The following is a 17,335-nucleotide window of genomic DNA, read 5'->3' as shown; positions in this document are numbered from 1 at the left end:
CAGAATACGCAATTCTTATGTGTGAGTGTGAAGAAAAATTTTAAATTACATGCCTTTCAATGCCTGCATATTGCCTTGGAAAGTCCGCATGGACGGCGATCGCGGATTCCGCAATTCTCGCAGCGGGATGCGGATCTGTGCCCCTGCACAGCCCTGTGGCTCACCTGCTCCCAGCCTCTCCTCTCTGCGCTGTGTGCCGGCTGCAGGCCAGCCGGCCCATGCGCAGAGAGGAACCAGCCCGTCACCACTGACATTTCTGTGGGGGGCCTCTGCGAGACCCGCACAGAAATAGGACATGCCGCAATTTGTTTTACGCATGTGTTTTCCTGCGGACAAATCACAGCCGTCTGCCTAGGATTTTGTTATCTAATGCAATCCTATGGCAGCGGGCACGGGCGGAAATTTTGCGGGAAATCCCACTGCAGAATTTCCGCCCGTGTGCAGGGGGCTTAACGGAGAACCCGAGAAGCCTGTACAGGTGCGCGATTTTTTTCCTAGGTGAGGGCAGCTTCCGAGCGCTGTTGCTGCACAGCATTGCATTACTTTTTATCTCCATTATACATGGACCTATGGAGGCTCAATATAATGGCAACAGGACTCTGTGTGCCTCTATACGGCTTCATTCACAGAGCTCTGTACGGTATGAATGTGCTTATTCCGTGTGCAGACAAAAATCACATGCTTTTACTATATTAATATTGGGGTTTCGTAGCCAAAGGCCTGCACTCTTGTGAGGGTAACCTACTAATATGCACCATCGCTCTGTAATGGAGTCCCTTGTTATAAGAGGAAGCTCGGGCCGTCTTATTACACAGGAAGCCAGTCAACAGGATTACAGGATTTTCTTGTCCTCTAGAACATCTTGTCTGCTTTGAACAATACTGAATAGATATTACTGAACTCTGTGACTCCCCAGATTATTCTCTTTTTTGCATGTAAAAATGTTTACATTATACAACATATTGTCCTAAATCGCAGACGATCCCTTTAACTATGAGTGAACATTTCACTGTTGTGTTGGGAGCTCTAATTTTAATGGGATTATGTTATGTATTTAAAGTATGTCTTACTCATTATATGTAAGTCTGCAGAAGAGAAATCATAAGTTTGTTAGAGGAAAAAAAAAGTTTTAAAAACTTTTCAGGGGCGACCATATTGGAAATTTACACATTATTTTCTATATCGTTTCTCTAGACAGCACAGCAGGATGTATGTGGCAGCTGCAATAAATTGGAGCGGATGGACATAGGCTAATTACAGTTACAGACCCATCCCAGTGACAAGAGAGTCGCAGAAGAGCTGCATACAAAGCCTTTTTTGTGTGTAGTATTGCTATCCTGCCTTATCTTGGCCACTAGTAGGGCTGTTGTCTGTCATTAAAGGGCTTTTCAGCTACACCAATATTGAGGACTTATTCTCAATATCTGATTAGTGGGGGTCTGCTACTCTGATTAGCTGTCTGAAGTGTCCGCGGTGCCCAGGAGAGTGCTACTGTCACTTTATTGCATAACAGGTACAACGCCGTATATTTCAATGTGAATGGCCATGCAGGGGTCACAATCTCACAGATCCACACCAATCCGATATTGATGACCTATCCTGAGGGGCTCTTACATTAGCTGATCGGCAGGGTTCACAAGCAAGTTTACCACCTAATGTTGAGATATTGAGGATAGGTCAATAATAGTTTAGTCCCAAAAAATCCCTTTTAAACTCCTTGAGTGGCACAGCCGGAAATTTTCCTGGACGAACTCCACTGCCTGGATTTCCGGGCTATGTATCACTATGGAACCTGCAGAGCACAATGCCATAAGCTGTGGCATTGTGCTCTGCACAGTTCCACACAGAACAGTGCAGGACTTTGAAATAAGAAGCATTAAGATATTACAGCTCTACCGGCAATCTCCCGCTTCTAATTTCAAAATCCTGCACTGCTTTGCTTACAGGTTGCCATGGAGACCACCGGCTGACAAAAATTATAGAAAAAATAAAAACACTTTTCTCCCTTTAGGGCTCCTACCCACTAGCGTTTTTTTTCACTGCGAAATTCACAGGGGGGGTTTTTTCTACAGGGGATCTATGGGACTTGTAATGTTAAAATCGCGAAATCGCGATTTTAGCTTTACAACTCCCATAGCCCAAAGACCCCTGCAGAAAAAAAAAACACTGCGAATTTCGCAGAAAAAAAAACGCTAGTGGGTAGGAGCCCTTACTTTGCAAATAATTAAAAAAAATATTACACATGTGGTATCCCTGCATCGTAATGACCCAGGGAAGGAAGTAAGTACATTATTTAACCCCTTAATAAAGTGCCTCCCCCCTTTCTTTTTTTCCTCCCCCCCGTTTAAAAAAATCATAACTCCTTTATTTATCCATCGACGTCCCTGTATGATGGCTTGTTTTTTGCAGGACGAGTTGTATTTTTCAATGGTGCTATTTAAAGTACCATATAATGTACTGAAAACTTTTACAAAATACTAAGTGGAGTAAAATGAAAAAAAAAGACATTCCACCATCTTTCAGTGCGTTTTGTTTCTACGACGCACAAATTGCAACAAAAACGACATGATAACTTTATTCTATGGCTCAGTACGGTTACTACGATACCAAACTTGTATAGTTTTTCTTTTTACTATAGTGCTTGTATTTTTTTTCAGACATTTAATTTTTTTAAATTATTTTCTGCTGCATCTTCTGCGTTCAATAACTTTTTTTACTTTTCCATCGACGTAGTTGATCGAGGGCTCATTTTTTGCGGGATGTCCTGTAGTTTACGTTAGTACCAATTCGGAATACATACGACTTTTTGATCGCTTTTTAAAGCATTTTTTTCTGGAAGACAGAGTGACTGAAAAAGGGCATTTCAGGCAGTTCTTTATTTCATTTTCGGACTACGTTCACCGTGCGGGGTAAATAATGCACCACTTTGATAGATCGGATATTTACGGTCGCGGCAATACCAACTATGTATTTTTCTTTTATGATTTTAGATTTTTTCATAATAGATATGGCAAAGGGGGGGGGGTGATTTAAATTTTTATTGTTTTTTTTTTGTTTGTTTTTTTTAAACTGCGAAAAAGTCGCAAAAAAGAAAAAAACTATTAGCAGTTGGTATTGGCATAATCGTACTGGACTGTACAATTACTCTAATATATCATTACCGCTCAGAGAATGCGGTGAAAAATAAAAAACAAGCCAGAATTACAGATTTTGTTAATCTTGCGACTAAAAAATGGAATAAAAAGTGATCAAAATTTTACATGTTCCTAAAAATTACATAAATGTATAAACTTGGTATCGCTGGAATCGTGTTATCACATTATTTCTTCTACACGCTGAATGCCGTAAAAATGAAATCCAAAAAACAAATGGCAGAATTTCTTTTTTCCCCCAATCTCCCTACACATTTTTTTTTACAAAAGTTATGCAATACATTATATATACCCAAAAATGATGCAATCAAAAAGTGCAACTTCTCCAGCAAAAAACAAGCCCTCATATGGCTGAGTCAATGGGAAAATGAAAAAGTTATGGCTCTTGGAACGCAACTGCAAAATTAGTTGAAATTAAATGATTAGACCATTTAAAAAACCTGCCCTGATGGGCACGACAGGGTGGTAAGAAACCCGCCACGTAAGGGGTTAAAAGAGTTGCCCACTTACAATTTAACCTTTTAAAATTTGAGCTGAGTGGGTCCAAACAATAAAACAAAGGGTACTTACTAGAGATGAGCGAGCGTACTCGGATAAGCACTACTCGCTCGAGTAATTGGCTTTATCCGAGTATCGCTGTGCTCGGGGCTAAAGATTCGGGTGCCGGCACGGAGCGGGGAGCTGCAGGGGAGAGCGGGGAGGAACGGAGGTAAGATCTTTCTCTCCTTCTCTCCCGCCCGCTCTCCCCTGCTCCCCGCTGCGACTCGCCTGTCAGCCGCAGCGGCACCCGAATCTTTAGCCCCGAGCACAGCGATACTCGGATAAAGCCAATTACTCGAGCAAGTAGTGCTTATCCGAGTACGCTCGCTCATCTCTAGTACTTACCTGTCCTCAGCTCCGGCGATCTATTGCTGCAGTCCTGGGATTCTCCCTGTCTCTGAGAGTGGAAATTATGTAACCAGTGCCTGCTAATCAGAGGCCATAGCATTACTACCTACTCTCTTGGCAGCAGTGCTCACATATTGGGCACCATGATGCCAAGAGTTCTGAATGGTGACGCTGCAGCCTCTGATTGACAGGCAATGGTCACTTGACTTCTACTGTCAACAGAGACTAGGAGAATCGTGGAGCTGCAGTTTTTATTACTCTAACTCATGTGGCTAAACTTTTTAAAAAAAAGTTAAATTGTAACCTGACAACCCCTTTAAATCCCCTGCCCTCTAATGGTAATGAGATGACACTGTTGACCTTGTCCCATGTTAAACAGCAAAGCCATTAAATGAATAGCAGGAAATGTCAGCCAATTTCTCTGTGCCCCAGTGTGAAAACGGAAATGCTTCAGGATTTATCTTTTTAAATCTGGTTGGTAATGCAGTGTTATTTTCTGCAGATACTTTCCAGTTAAAGTGCCAAATACTTTGTATATGTATAGAAGTGATTTGTTGATTGACAACGTAACTCCATACCTCAGATATGTCATTCGGATTAGGTCTTGTCTGCAGGTGGGGTTGCTAATTAATGAATCATGTCTAATTTTGTGTGCTTATTTTTTCTTTATTTTAATATGCTTCATTTTGTAGAGGAAAAGTCCGGTAAGCTATAAAATCTTTGGTTTTCATTCATTTTTAGAGTAAATCTGTCTCAACAAAGTGTAACTTAATTTTGCCCACATTGTGCACCTACAGCACTGCTTTGTATTTGAGATTTTGTTCACACTTCCCTACAAAATCACTTGAGGAGAAAAAGAAACACTCTGTACAAAACTGATACATTGTGTTATGCCTGGTGCAGGGCCTGAGGGGGCGGAGCCTGACATGAGTTATGCTTTGCCCCTTTAGGTCCTGTACCAGGTATGAAACAATGTATCAGTTTTGCCTAAAGTGTTCCTTTTTAATGTGTGCACAAAACAAGCATGGGATAATTCTAGTGTTCTGCCAAATGATGCAAAGAAAGCTGGCTAGGAGTCTTAAAGGGGTTTTGTATGGAAATACTATTGATAACCTGTCATCAATAGCTGATCGTCTGGGGTCCCCCACTCAGTATCCTGACCGATCAGCTGATCAGACGCCCGCTGTAAGCACCACAACACACTGGAGTACAGAGCAGAAGCTGTTGCTCCGACCCCCTATGTAGAGGCCGACACTTGTAACTGCAGGTGCAGTTTCCATTGGTTTTACTGACAGCTATGCCTGTCATTACAAGTGCCAGCCACTACACAGAGGTCAGCACAACAGATTCCGCTTCGTACTGCTGTGTGCTGTAGCGGACCCCAGACGATCAACTATTGATGACCTATCATGAGAACAGGTTATCAATAGTATTTTTATGGAAAACCCCTTTAAGTTGACGTGAAGTGATTCAAAAAATAAAAACACAGCTATATTTCATGTCCTATTTTTTTTTTCCATTGGCAGAATGCTATCTAAATATAAATCTGTGTATTGATGTGGAGGGGTGTTGGTTCTGCTCCCCTCAGCTTTACAGATCATCCTTAGTGCTCTCATTGAGCCTTTATTGTAAACAGTCTACAGAACTTTGGTGTTTGCTTCCAGTGTATCAGACATGGCCGAGTGATTCTCAGGACAGATAAGTTACAGAAGTCAGCAGATATATTTGCAGGGAAAATGAGAGGCTGGCCATGACTTCCCCTGCGGCAGAATGAGCTGTTTGCCAGGAGCAGGACGCAAGCAGATCAACTGATTTTTGAAAGGGATTGTCTCAAATGATGCAACCCCTTTAAATCTACACAATATGTTGAATTTTTTTTTTTGCAAATACTTTGTTTGCCTTGATATGATGATTTATTCTCCATTTACATAGAAAGCTCCCATCAGGCTTTTGCAGGATTGTGTGACAGTCAGAGCTCAGCCCTGGTCACATACTCAGTAGCGCTCAATCGAACAAGAAGGACCCAGCAGATAATTTTTAAAGGGCCACTTCAAAGATCTTTTTATGCATTTGCTATGTAGCTATGCCCCTAGTATATGTTAGTTGGCTAGTGTTACCTTGGTTAGTTATTTCTTTCTATATGAATATCTCAGCCTCTTTTTATTTTTTTTTCTCAGATGGCCATGTGATCTCAGTTCTGACCAGCTCAGATCTACTTGGGTATTATGAATTTGCAGTTACTGATGATGATCACATAGCTTATGTCGCACAGTTATAATAGAGGAGATCACAGCTCATACTCTTGACTGTATACGTATGGTCTTTAGCTTATATAAGTGAATATAGAAGGTAGTGAAGGTAGTGATAATTAAAATGCCCCTTCCCCCTGTAGGTAGAATGGCATAACCTTAGCTAATGTTTGGCATGGGATAAATGTGAAACTGAGAGTAAAAAAATCTAACTCTCAAAATGGTGTCTGATAAACATCAGACAGGGAGCTGCAGTTCAAGGAAGTGACTGGAATACACAGAGGAGACCCCAAGAGTGTGACCGACAAGGTCTGGGGAAGCATGGAAAAATGTGTTTTTGCCGGAGTGGCCCTTGTCTAGTTGTAGAGCATTAATGGCTATCCTTGGGAAAGGCCATCAATAGTAGATGCACGGGGGAACCACTGCTGCTCTGCAATTTGGGAGGCCAGTGCACTCATGCACTAAGCTGATTTCTGTAGGAAGCCAATGGCTTCATTCCCACTGCAGTGTCTAGGCTTAGTATTATTGGCAGAGTTCCTATTCACTTTAGTGGGAACTTTGTCTGTAAATACCAAGCCTCGGCACTGCAGTAGGAACCAGAAATCGACTTAGTGCACAAACACACTGGCCCAAAGAATACCTGAGCAGTGGGGAACCACTGCTGATCTATTGATTGCCTTTCCTGCGGATAGGCAATCAGTAGTTTGCAACTGGACAACTACTTTAACTTGGTTGCGAATGGAGAATGAAACATTATGTAGCTCAAAATCGGCAAAAGAAAAGTTTTATGAAGTTACTCAACTTTTTATGTAGAGCCTAACTGTAAACATTACCATTATTACAGTATATTTTAGATGTTTTCTTCACCAGTTGTCTCCAACCTGTGGTTGTTGTGAAACTACAAGTCCCATACCATGGCACACTAGATATTGTTGTTTCTTACAGGGGTTTTCCAGGGAAATACTATTATTGATCCGGCTGGGGTACACCGCTCTGGACCCTTCCGATCAGTGAATCGGGTGCCCGCTGTCAGCCTCACAATATACAGAGGTACGGAGCTAAAGCTGCTGCTCCGACCCCAGTGCAGGGGTTGGTGCTGGTAATTGCAAGCTTATCCCCCCCCCCCCCTTGATTTTAGTGAAAGCTGCACCTGCAATTACCGGTGCCGGTCACTATACAGAGGTCGGAGCTAACTGCTTCCACTCCTATCCCTGTGTGTTGTGGTGCTGACAGTGGAACCTGATCAGCTGGGATCCCAAGCGGCATATACAAGCTGATCAACTATTGATGACCTATATTGAAGATGGCTTATTCATTGTATTTCTCTGGAAAACCCCTTTTAAGAGCTGCAAAAAAACTGGTTAGAGGTCACTGGCTTAAACTAATAAGCACACTGAATATAACTGAAATCACTGTATGTAGATACACCTTCAAATATTGGTAAGACCCCATTTACACTGACAGATGACTGCTTAAAAGTTGCTCAAACGATAGTTTGAGTGACAGATTTGAGCAATCATCTTTGCATAGTCTATTGTAGCTAAGTAGCTACTAAAGAGCTATGCAGGCGGAGCGGAACACCAACGCTATCATTCGGCTAACAATACAGCTGTTCTGCATAAGCAATCAGCTGCATTCTTCTCCGCGATTATAGATCGCATCCCGCTGTGAACTACCAGTGGGATACGAGCTGAAAGAATCTTATCAGCGCTGCCGACTGTGATAACAGCCTGCACTGCTGATAAGAGTTCATTGCTCAATTCAAGAAAATTAGCATTAAACGATGAACAACTCATGCACGAAAACTGCACAATGTCCGTGCATTTAGACACGACGGTTATCGCTCAAAAGACTGCTTTGAGCGAATTTTGAGAATCGTTGGGTCTAAATGGGCCTTAAGACTAGTAAATGTGCAGTTATTTATCTGAACGGCTTTGGAATGGCGCGTGTATTCACCCCTTCCACTGAGTCTTCAGTATAAAGAATCACTGAATATCATATGCAGTAATATTCCAATAGTCCGGTACTGTAGATTGTGGGCATTTTTAAAATAGCCATTTTATCTACAGTCCCTCCAGCAATGCTGCCGATCTATCCTAGTCTCTTTACTTCTCCAGTAAGACACTAAAAATTCCAGGATAACACACAATGACAGCTACTTAATCCTGAATTGTAACCGCAGATCCTGGACTAAGGTTTTATCGTAAAAGTTGTGGTTAAAGGAAAGAATCTGATAATTCAAGAAAAAAAAACTGTGGGGCAAGTTTACTAATCCTGTCAGACTTTGTAAATTTAGACCAGACAATCTAAAAAGGTGCTAAATTGATCACAGTGACTCATGCTTAATGAAAATTTGGCGCATCTTGATACAGTTTTGTCTATCTTCACATCTCTTGGTTGGCTTAAAGGGGTTGTCCGGTTACCACACAACCCAGTTTCAATAGGCCTGGCTGTCTAGTAATACAGTAGTGCCTTGGGTTAAGAGTTTAATTTGTTCCGTGACAAAGCTCTTAACCCAAAACACTCGTAAATCAAATCAATTTTCCCCATTGAAATGAATGGAAAAGCCATTAATCCGTTCCGGATCGTGAAGCTCCCCCACTGATTTCAATGGGGATGGCGTTGCCCTGTTGAAATCAATAGGACGCCGACATCCTTGCAGTGATTTTCGGGGAAGGGCTTTAAATATAAGCCCTTCCCTGAAAATCTTCCCTAGCTGTAGTAAAAAAAATATATACTCGTCTGCCGGGACTCAGGCGCGTCTAGCCGCCACTTGTTCTCGCTGCACTGCTCTGAAGCTTTTTAACAGGCGGTGATTAAAAATGCAGAGACAACAAGCATTGGCTAGACACGCCTGAGCCCCCGCAGCGGTGGACAGGTGAGGATATATTTTTTACTACAGCTAGGGAAGATTTTCAGGGAAGGACTTATATTTAAAGCCTTTCCCCTAAAATCACTGCAGGGGTTGCCAGAAGGCTATTGCTTTCAATGGGGCCACCATCAGCAGCGGCAGCCCCATTGAGAGCAAGGCTCTTATCCCAAGCTTTTGCTCTTAAATCAGAGCAAAAATTTGGGAGAGAGCCTCCTCTCAAGTCAAAAAGCTTGTAAGCTGAGGCACTCTTAACCCAAGGTATCACTGTATGCTGAACTGTACTTGCCTCTCCACGGCCGCCGGGATCCAACGCTGCAGCCCCGCTGTTGTCAGGACGATTCTTGTGAATCCAGCAGATAAAGCGGTGACTCTGCAGCCTCTCATTGGGTGCAGCAGTCACCTGATTTCCATTGACCTCATCTGTCACAATTGCCTGCACCACAGTGGGGCTGCAGCGCTGGATCCCATCAGTGACCGAGGGGTAAGTATAGTTCAGTATGTTATTTTAACACTGCCAGCCCTAATGAAGCAGGTTTGTTCAGTAAGGGGACAACCCCTTTAATTAGCCAAAATTATGGTGCTCATTGATGCATTTAAGACCCTCCCTCTTTCCCATTACTGCTAAACCCATGCCTCCTTGTCAAGCAAGAAACTGTGGTTTATTCTTTTTGCTGGATTTGCTTTATAAATACATTTAAAATGTAAAGCAACATTAATGCGCCAGAAAAGCGACAAATTTTTACCACAACTAAACCGCATAGTATTTACATGTTATCGCTCTGTGTTTAATCTCTTCTGCACCATTGCTGCCTCCTGTGAATGTGCTCTAAGGTCGCTATTACATAAGCACCAACAGCACGTTTTACAGGTAATTGCCGGGTTGATCTTGCAATTGTTGGTGCAGCCTGGTAACTAGCTTTAAATTGTTAGGGTTAGCATGCTGTTTAATAGCGTCCTTAGGTTGTGGTCCCACAGTGCAGAAGCTCCACTTACCCAAGGGGCAGAAGGTTTCATCTATACGAGGACAGTATTGTCATCAAAATCTGCAGCCATTGACCGCTGCGGTTGGGCAGGGCTTTGGCGGCATTGTGCGACTGACCTATCCTAAGTGTTTGAAAGCAGTGTCCCGTCCCCACCTCCCCTCCCGACTGTAATATTGATTGGGTGATTGATTCCAGATTTAATATCTAATGGCTTTTAACCTATTATTGCCCATACCTGTTATGATTTTTATTTGATTCTGTTCTTGCTTTCTAAAGAGCAATTTCACCAAAATGTATAAATTCTTACTAATGCCCCACCACCACCACCTCCTATTGTATACTGGTTTGGGGAGGATGGACTTAAAAAGGCACAAACTCTGCACTGAGTGAAGGGGAAGGGGACTTGAAATAGTTGTACTTAATTCTATGAAGTCCTGAATCAAGGCAGTTCTTCTTTATTTTGCCTCTACTGTAATGCTGATGATAGAAATACATTTGGGTGAAATTGCCCCTTAAGATGACATACAAATGTGCATTTTCAATAGGAGAAATCAATTACCCATGTCACCAGAAGTCTGTCTGTCTGTGATCATATCTACAGCGAATAGATCTGCAGAACGGATCATGGCAAATGTTCTAATGTTTTCTTTGAATCCTTACAGTAATGTCATTATGTAATTTCTTCTCTATAAACCAAGAAAAGCCGTTTAGGTAAAGGCAAAATTCCCCAGAGTTGTTATAGTGTCCAGCAGCCATAGTTCTTTAGGATGCAATGCCTAAGAGAAGTAGTTTGGGGTAACCACTAATACTGCAGTCGAGCTGAAAGCTAATGTACCCACTATAACATGTAAGGCAAAAAGGACGAATTTAAAGGGGATTTCCTGGCATTTACTATTGATGACTTATTCTCAGGATAGGTCAGCAATAATTGATCGTTGAGGATCCACCCCTAGGGATTCCGGACGATCAGCTGATCTTCCAGCCCACAGTGCAGCAGGGCCGGACGTTTCATTGGGGTTGGAGCTGGAAGCATAATAGAAGGCATCGTTCCCATTGATTTAAGTGAGAAGTAAGCCTTTATATTACACTTAGAGTTCGGACCCCAAAAGTATTGGTGGTCTATCCTCAAGATAAGTCATCAAAAGTAGATCAGCTGGGGTCTGTTGCCCGTGACCTCCACCAATTAATTGTTCGCCAGATTGGTACAAATTCTTCAAATATACCCTCAGGTCCAGTCTGGTGGCAGCCCCACTCTTAGACATATCCAGCCTGCTACCATCTATGTTTCTCCTCAGAGTTTCATTTACGGTTCTCCTGGTTTGCAGCAGTATATGATATGCAGGTCTGGATAAGAATAAATGATGCTCAAAAGCAGGCATACACTTTTTACTCGGATACTCATGTGTTATTGCTGGTAGAGACCCAGTGGTTTGTGTGTTAGTGATCACTCATGTATCACTCTTTGACTAGGTCTGTCTTCTCTCTTCCCTTGTGCTGGCCGCAGAGACGTAGCCCGGTAAGATAAGAGTTGCTACATATCTCTGATATTTTAATTTCTTTTGTGTCTTTTACTTTCTTTAGCCGTTAGTTTAGAATGTTTCACTGAACGTTTTGCTTGACTATGCTAAACCAGAGTTTGATTTCCTTCCTTTGCAGCATCTGAAGTGCAGCTTCTTTCTGCCTCAAAGTCAAAATGCTTAAAATGTTTTCAGGACACTAAATAAGCCTCATAAGCCATGCTCCCAGCTGTATATATGAATGGCTTCATCTCACGTTACCAGTTATACCTCTGTATAGCTTGACAGTAAGCCACCATTTAGCAAATGACTGTATGCTCCCAGATTGCTTCACATATGACCAGTTATAGCTTCAGATGCATTAACTTGCGTGCTACCATGTGGACCATTAACCCTTTCCAATCCACTGTCTGACGTCTAAAGACATTCTGATTGAAGGCTGTACAGCTCCGATGTCAGAAGACGTCCGGCAGGGTATTCTTACTGTATATTACTGGCAGCTCTGTTGTCGGGGGCCTCTCCAGCATGTCCCATACCGCAGTACTGTCTCTAGTCAGCAGATGTCGCCATTGTATCATGGCAGAAAGAGAACGCCCCCTAGGAAACCCTAAATCCAAAATTGGATTGCAAAGGTTTAAACTATTTCCCATGTTGCCTCACAGCCAGTCATATCTCTTTATGGGTTCTTGATACCCTTTCATCAGTTTTGCCTCCACTATTTGGAAGGCTACACATAGGACTCATTCACACAAGCGTATACTACTTATGCCCGAAATTCTCAGGCACAACCCGCTTTGGACAGCAGACGGACACATGTCCATGTGCTGTCTGATCCTAGTGGGCAAAGGACATTGCATGTCTAATTCTGGTCCGTGATGCAGGACCATCGGATCCTGGATAAAACCTCTTTAGTGCATAGCCTAATTGGCTATAATGGGTCCGTGTGCTATTCGTAAAATACATGGATCTGTTCCGACCACCTTCCCCCATTCATAGTGAATAGGCAGTCTTTCAACTATGAACGACTGCCTGTTTGCACTGAGTGAGAAGTCACTCGTTGGTTGCTTCGTTGCAGTGAGCTAAAGCCACTAGCGACTAATAAGGGATTTCTTGCTCAGCATCCTGCCGGGTCCTGCTTTTACTCGGTCAAAATTGCTCGTCTGAGCAATTTTTCAGCTACTAGTCGGCCCGTGTAAAAGTACCCTCAGAAATAACATAACACCTGATCATGCAGCGACTTATATCTCTAGATGGATATCCTTCATACCATGCAGCCAGTTGTAACACTACATAGCCTCAACTGTCCCCAGTCATGCTAGTACAGTATTGTCACCATTATACTTCCAAATAGCTTCACATATTACGCTAGTTATACTTCCAGATGGATTTTCTCTACACCCTGCCACCAATGACACCTGTAAATGGCCTCCAGACACCATTTATATCTGTCGATAGCCTCCTAGCACCAGTTCTACCTGTAGATAGCCTCTTGACACCCTGGCACCTGTTACAATCCTCTTGAGACCCTTATACACCAATTAGGCCTTGATCACATGGTTTAGTTTCACTGTGGATTTGCACATGGAATCCACACCTGAAATTGTGGCAAAATCCACACAATTTTATCATTCTTTTAAATGTTATCAAAATCCTTTTTTTCCGCACGTGGGTTTTAAAATGTATCTCGTTCACAAACGTTGTCAGGTTAGTTCTTGGCACGGTTTCTTCACGGAATCCTAATCGGGCACTCATTCAGATTTGCCCCATTGTCAACAGCTAAATCCGTGTATGGATCCACATAAAAAGTTGCATCAGAACTCCAACACTCCACAGTTCTCCCACGGATTAATCTGTCAGATCCAAATTGGAAAAATCCTACAGATCCAAATTGGACAGTTTTAGCCCATGTCGCATACCTTATATATTCATAAGTGTAATCTCGTACAACACTAAAAAGATACTTCTATTTTAAGGGAGAACTTCTATTAAACCAGATTGTCCTGGAAGATGCATCTAACCCGGAATATAGTCTACTGTAATGGGCAGCTCTTCATTTAGTTCGGACCAGTTTTTGGTTCTGTTTTGCAGCGTCCGTTCTGCTCACTGTATGCAAAGTGACTTATAAAACTAAGATGCTTTAATTTCCTCATGTTGCAAATACTCATAATTCTGCGTTTGCTAACACAAGCAAGCTATCCTCTTGTAGTTCTTTATGGTTTAGTGTGACGGTAAGAGTTGTTATGTGTCTTAATAACCTTGTACTCTGCTTCCGTCCACTAAATAATCAACTGGTTTTACTAAAATGTAGCGCTTGGATCTAATGTTTCTTCTGTCACAATAATCTTTACTATTCTGCGCTGCCTAATATAACAAGCTTGATATTGCAGTAATGCGTGTCTGTGCAGAGTGCATGTATAACCAGTGCATGCTGTGTGCCTTAACAAGTGTTTGTTTTTATTAATAGGGCTCAATTAAGAGAAACTTGTCAAGTAAGTAGAAGGATCTAGTTGAATATATTGATAGAATTGTATCAGCATAGCTTAAAGGGGTTTTCCAGCTCTAAAAAAAATAATTAAAGTGACCCTTTAGTTTCAGGACAAAATTCTGCCCTAGGATCCCGTGAGGGTAGATGATATATTACCTGTAGTTTTTTTGTTTGCCGCCTCTCCAGTCTGCCTGTTCTAAGCTCATTTTCAGCTGTTGAAGATGGCTGCAGCACATTTCTAACTACCTACAGCACACTGTGCCTCGGTTCCTTGATTGGCCAGAGATGATCATATGATCAACTCTGGCCAGAGATGATCATATGATCAACTCTGGCCAATCAGAGAGCAGCTATAGTGCATTGGTAGTCTGACACTACCAATGCACTGTGTGAATTAGTTAGGCTGCATGTCCACTGGCGTGAATCATCGCCGGCGGATCACGCTGTGTGAAGCTTTTCATAGCACAGCCGCAGCGTCCACAAGCAGAGAATCATAGCGATTCTCCGCTCACAGTATCTAAATTGCGGCTTGCCACTATTCTGCGCGGTGAGCCTATCTGTTAGATAGGCTCACCGCTGAGACCTGGCAGTGCCCCCCCTCCACCTCGTCTTCCGTGCCAGAATATCGCTGGCAATATTCCACAACAGCCATGGACTGGGGGCCTAAGTGTGAAAATTGTGTTGGGCATCTTGGATGGCCAAAAATGGGACCTGGAACCAGTGGGTCAGAGGTACAACAGAGATGAACAACTGCATGTAATATACCCCACTCCGGTCCTGGACAGAATTTTTTCCTGAAACCAGAGGGTCGCTTTAATGACCTATTCTCATGATATTTCATCAATAACTGTTCAACGAAGGTCCAACACCCAGTGCTCCGTCAATCGGCTGTTTGCCAGAGTCACTGTCACAGTGTATGGGGTAGGAAGCAAATAACTTGGTACATTGTGCAGTGGCCTGGCATGGTATTCCAAGCGCAACTCCCAGTGAATAGGAGCTGTATCTGCAATAGCTTGCGGGTCCACTACGTAGTATACAGAGCTATCTGCTTCTTGCTCTGTACACCATGACAGTAGCTCCTGAAAACCGTTAATTGGCTGGGGTCCTGAGTCGTGGACCCCAACAATGAACTATTGGCGACCTATCTCAAGGATCGCTCATCAATTTCTTAGAGCTGGAAAACTCCATCAACTATTATCATAGTATATAGTTATCCTAGTGTATTACCGTAATACTGTATATACGGAGTGTACAGAACATTAGGGACGCTATGACACATTTATTGAACACTCAGCATGCTATGCAGTGTCATGCCCAAGCGAATGTTTTTCATAGTTGTATGGCACTTTCTAGTGGTGGACCTCTATTACATCTTATCCCTGCATCCAGGTCGGTTCATGAAAGCATTGATTGCCAACCTTTTGATTAAAAAATACCATTTACCAATTGCAATCGCTCTATTTTTGATCTCTAGGACTCTTGGGGACACTTGAAATTTTACCGACCCTATACTTAGAAAGTATCTAGAGAGAAAGTGAAAACAAATCACCTGCATACCCCACTGAGGGGAACAGACAACCTAATGAGGTCTTCACCAATTTATACCCATATGCTGTGGGACAACCTACTCCTACCACGCTGGACATTGTTATTTCAATGGAAAAGTCAAAATGTGCAATAAAATGTATTGTTGCAGATTATACTCTGGATTTCCCTGGAACTACAGAAAGATCTGCAATTCTAAATTTCAAACCGTTGGATTTTTTTTTTTATATTGTTCTTTTTTTTTTTTTCTTTGCATAATCCGCTAAAAGAATCCTCAGCATAAACCCGCACCAACCTTCTCACAATTTGATGCATATTTTGTCTTTCACGTGTGCCTTTTGTGAAGAAAGAAAGCATTCTTCAGGGTACTTTCACACGCTGCTGACTTTCTGCAGATTTCCTTGTGGATTGCAGATCTACAGCAGATTTCAACCCTTCAATTTGAATGCAATGAAACTACATGGTTTTGTGAGGTCTGCACTTGAAGCGCCTTTTTTTATTTCCTAAGGGTGCCCACCCACTAGCGTTTTTTTTCACTGCGAAATTCGCAGGTTTTTTTTTCTGCAGGGGCTCTATGGGACTTGTAATGTAAAAATCGCGATCTTGCGCGATCGCGATTTTAGCTTTGCATGTCCCATAGCCCAAAGACCCCTGCAGAAAAAAAACCCGCGAATTTCGCAGTAAAAAAACGCTAGTGGGTGGGCACCCTTAGGGTGGATTTACACGAGCGTGTTAATGTGTGTACAGTTCTGCGCACAGAAACACTCTCCTATTAGAAACATTGGTTCCCTATGGTGTGTTCACATGTCCGTGTTTTACAGGCGTGCAAACGCAGTGTACCCGAAAAACATAGGACATGCATGCACCATAGGTCCTTGGTGCATGTCAATATTGCCCGTGGGGAGTCCCCTTGTCACTGAACACTGTGACAGCACTGTCACATGATCAGTGCCAAGACGACTCCACACGGGAGTAAAGAATCCCCTGCCACAGCTGTGATGGCTGTGGCAAAGGATTTCTTCATCTCCGCGGGGAGCAAAGAATTCCCCGCCACAGCTGTGACAGGGGATCACAATGTTCTCCCATTGCTTTTAATGGGACCTGTACTTCTGTAGTCCCATTGAAAGCAATGGGCTGCTAGCAAACCCTGCAGGGACTTTCAGGGAAGGGCTTTAAGTATAATTCATCCCTAGAATGTGTAAAAAATAAATAAATTACACTTACCTCTCCTCAGCTGCTGGAGCTCAGGCGTATCTAGCCTGTCTTCTCCCTGCACTGCTGTGACTAAAAATCCCTGCCTGCTGAAAGGACTGTATCTGATTTGGCTGAGTGCTCAGCCAATCACAGGCAGATCTCAGCCATTCATTGAATGACAGCTGAGTGCTGCCTGTAATTGGTCACAGCACTCAGCCAATCACAGGCAGTGCTTGGCCATTCATTGAATTCAGATACAGCCCTTTCAGCATGCATGGATTTTAAATTACCCGTCTGCTGAAAGAGCTTCAGAGCAGTGCAGGGAGAAAGACAGGGTAGATGCGCCTGAGCCCCCGCAGCTAAGGTGTGTATATATATTTTTTTTTAACAAATTCTAGGGATGGTTTTCAGGGAAGGGCTTATATTTAAAGCCCTTCCCTGAAAATCCCA

The 17,335-nt window shown here is 42.7% G+C and overlaps 1 protein-coding gene across 1 annotated transcript in view; it reads left to right on the top strand.

Moving 5' to 3' along the window:
- The window catches only part of SGIP1 (SH3GL interacting endocytic adaptor 1), a 129,771-nt gene that overhangs the window by 57,891 nt on the left and 54,545 nt on the right, over nucleotides 1-17,335 (top strand). The window contains exons 7-9 of the mRNA XM_066597670.1: nucleotides 4,733-4,744; nucleotides 11,649-11,660; nucleotides 14,126-14,150. Coding sequence (XP_066453767.1) covers nucleotides 4,733-4,744; nucleotides 11,649-11,660; nucleotides 14,126-14,150 — 49 coding nt within the window. The remainder of the gene's footprint in view (nucleotides 1-4,732; nucleotides 4,745-11,648; nucleotides 11,661-14,125; nucleotides 14,151-17,335) is intronic.

This window comes from Eleutherodactylus coqui, chromosome 3 (genome assembly GCF_035609145.1).
Source record: "Eleutherodactylus coqui strain aEleCoq1 chromosome 3, aEleCoq1.hap1, whole genome shotgun sequence".
Classification (NCBI taxonomy): Eukaryota; Metazoa; Chordata; class Amphibia; order Anura; family Eleutherodactylidae; genus Eleutherodactylus; species Eleutherodactylus coqui.
This window is presented reverse-complemented; position numbering and strand designations above follow the sequence as displayed.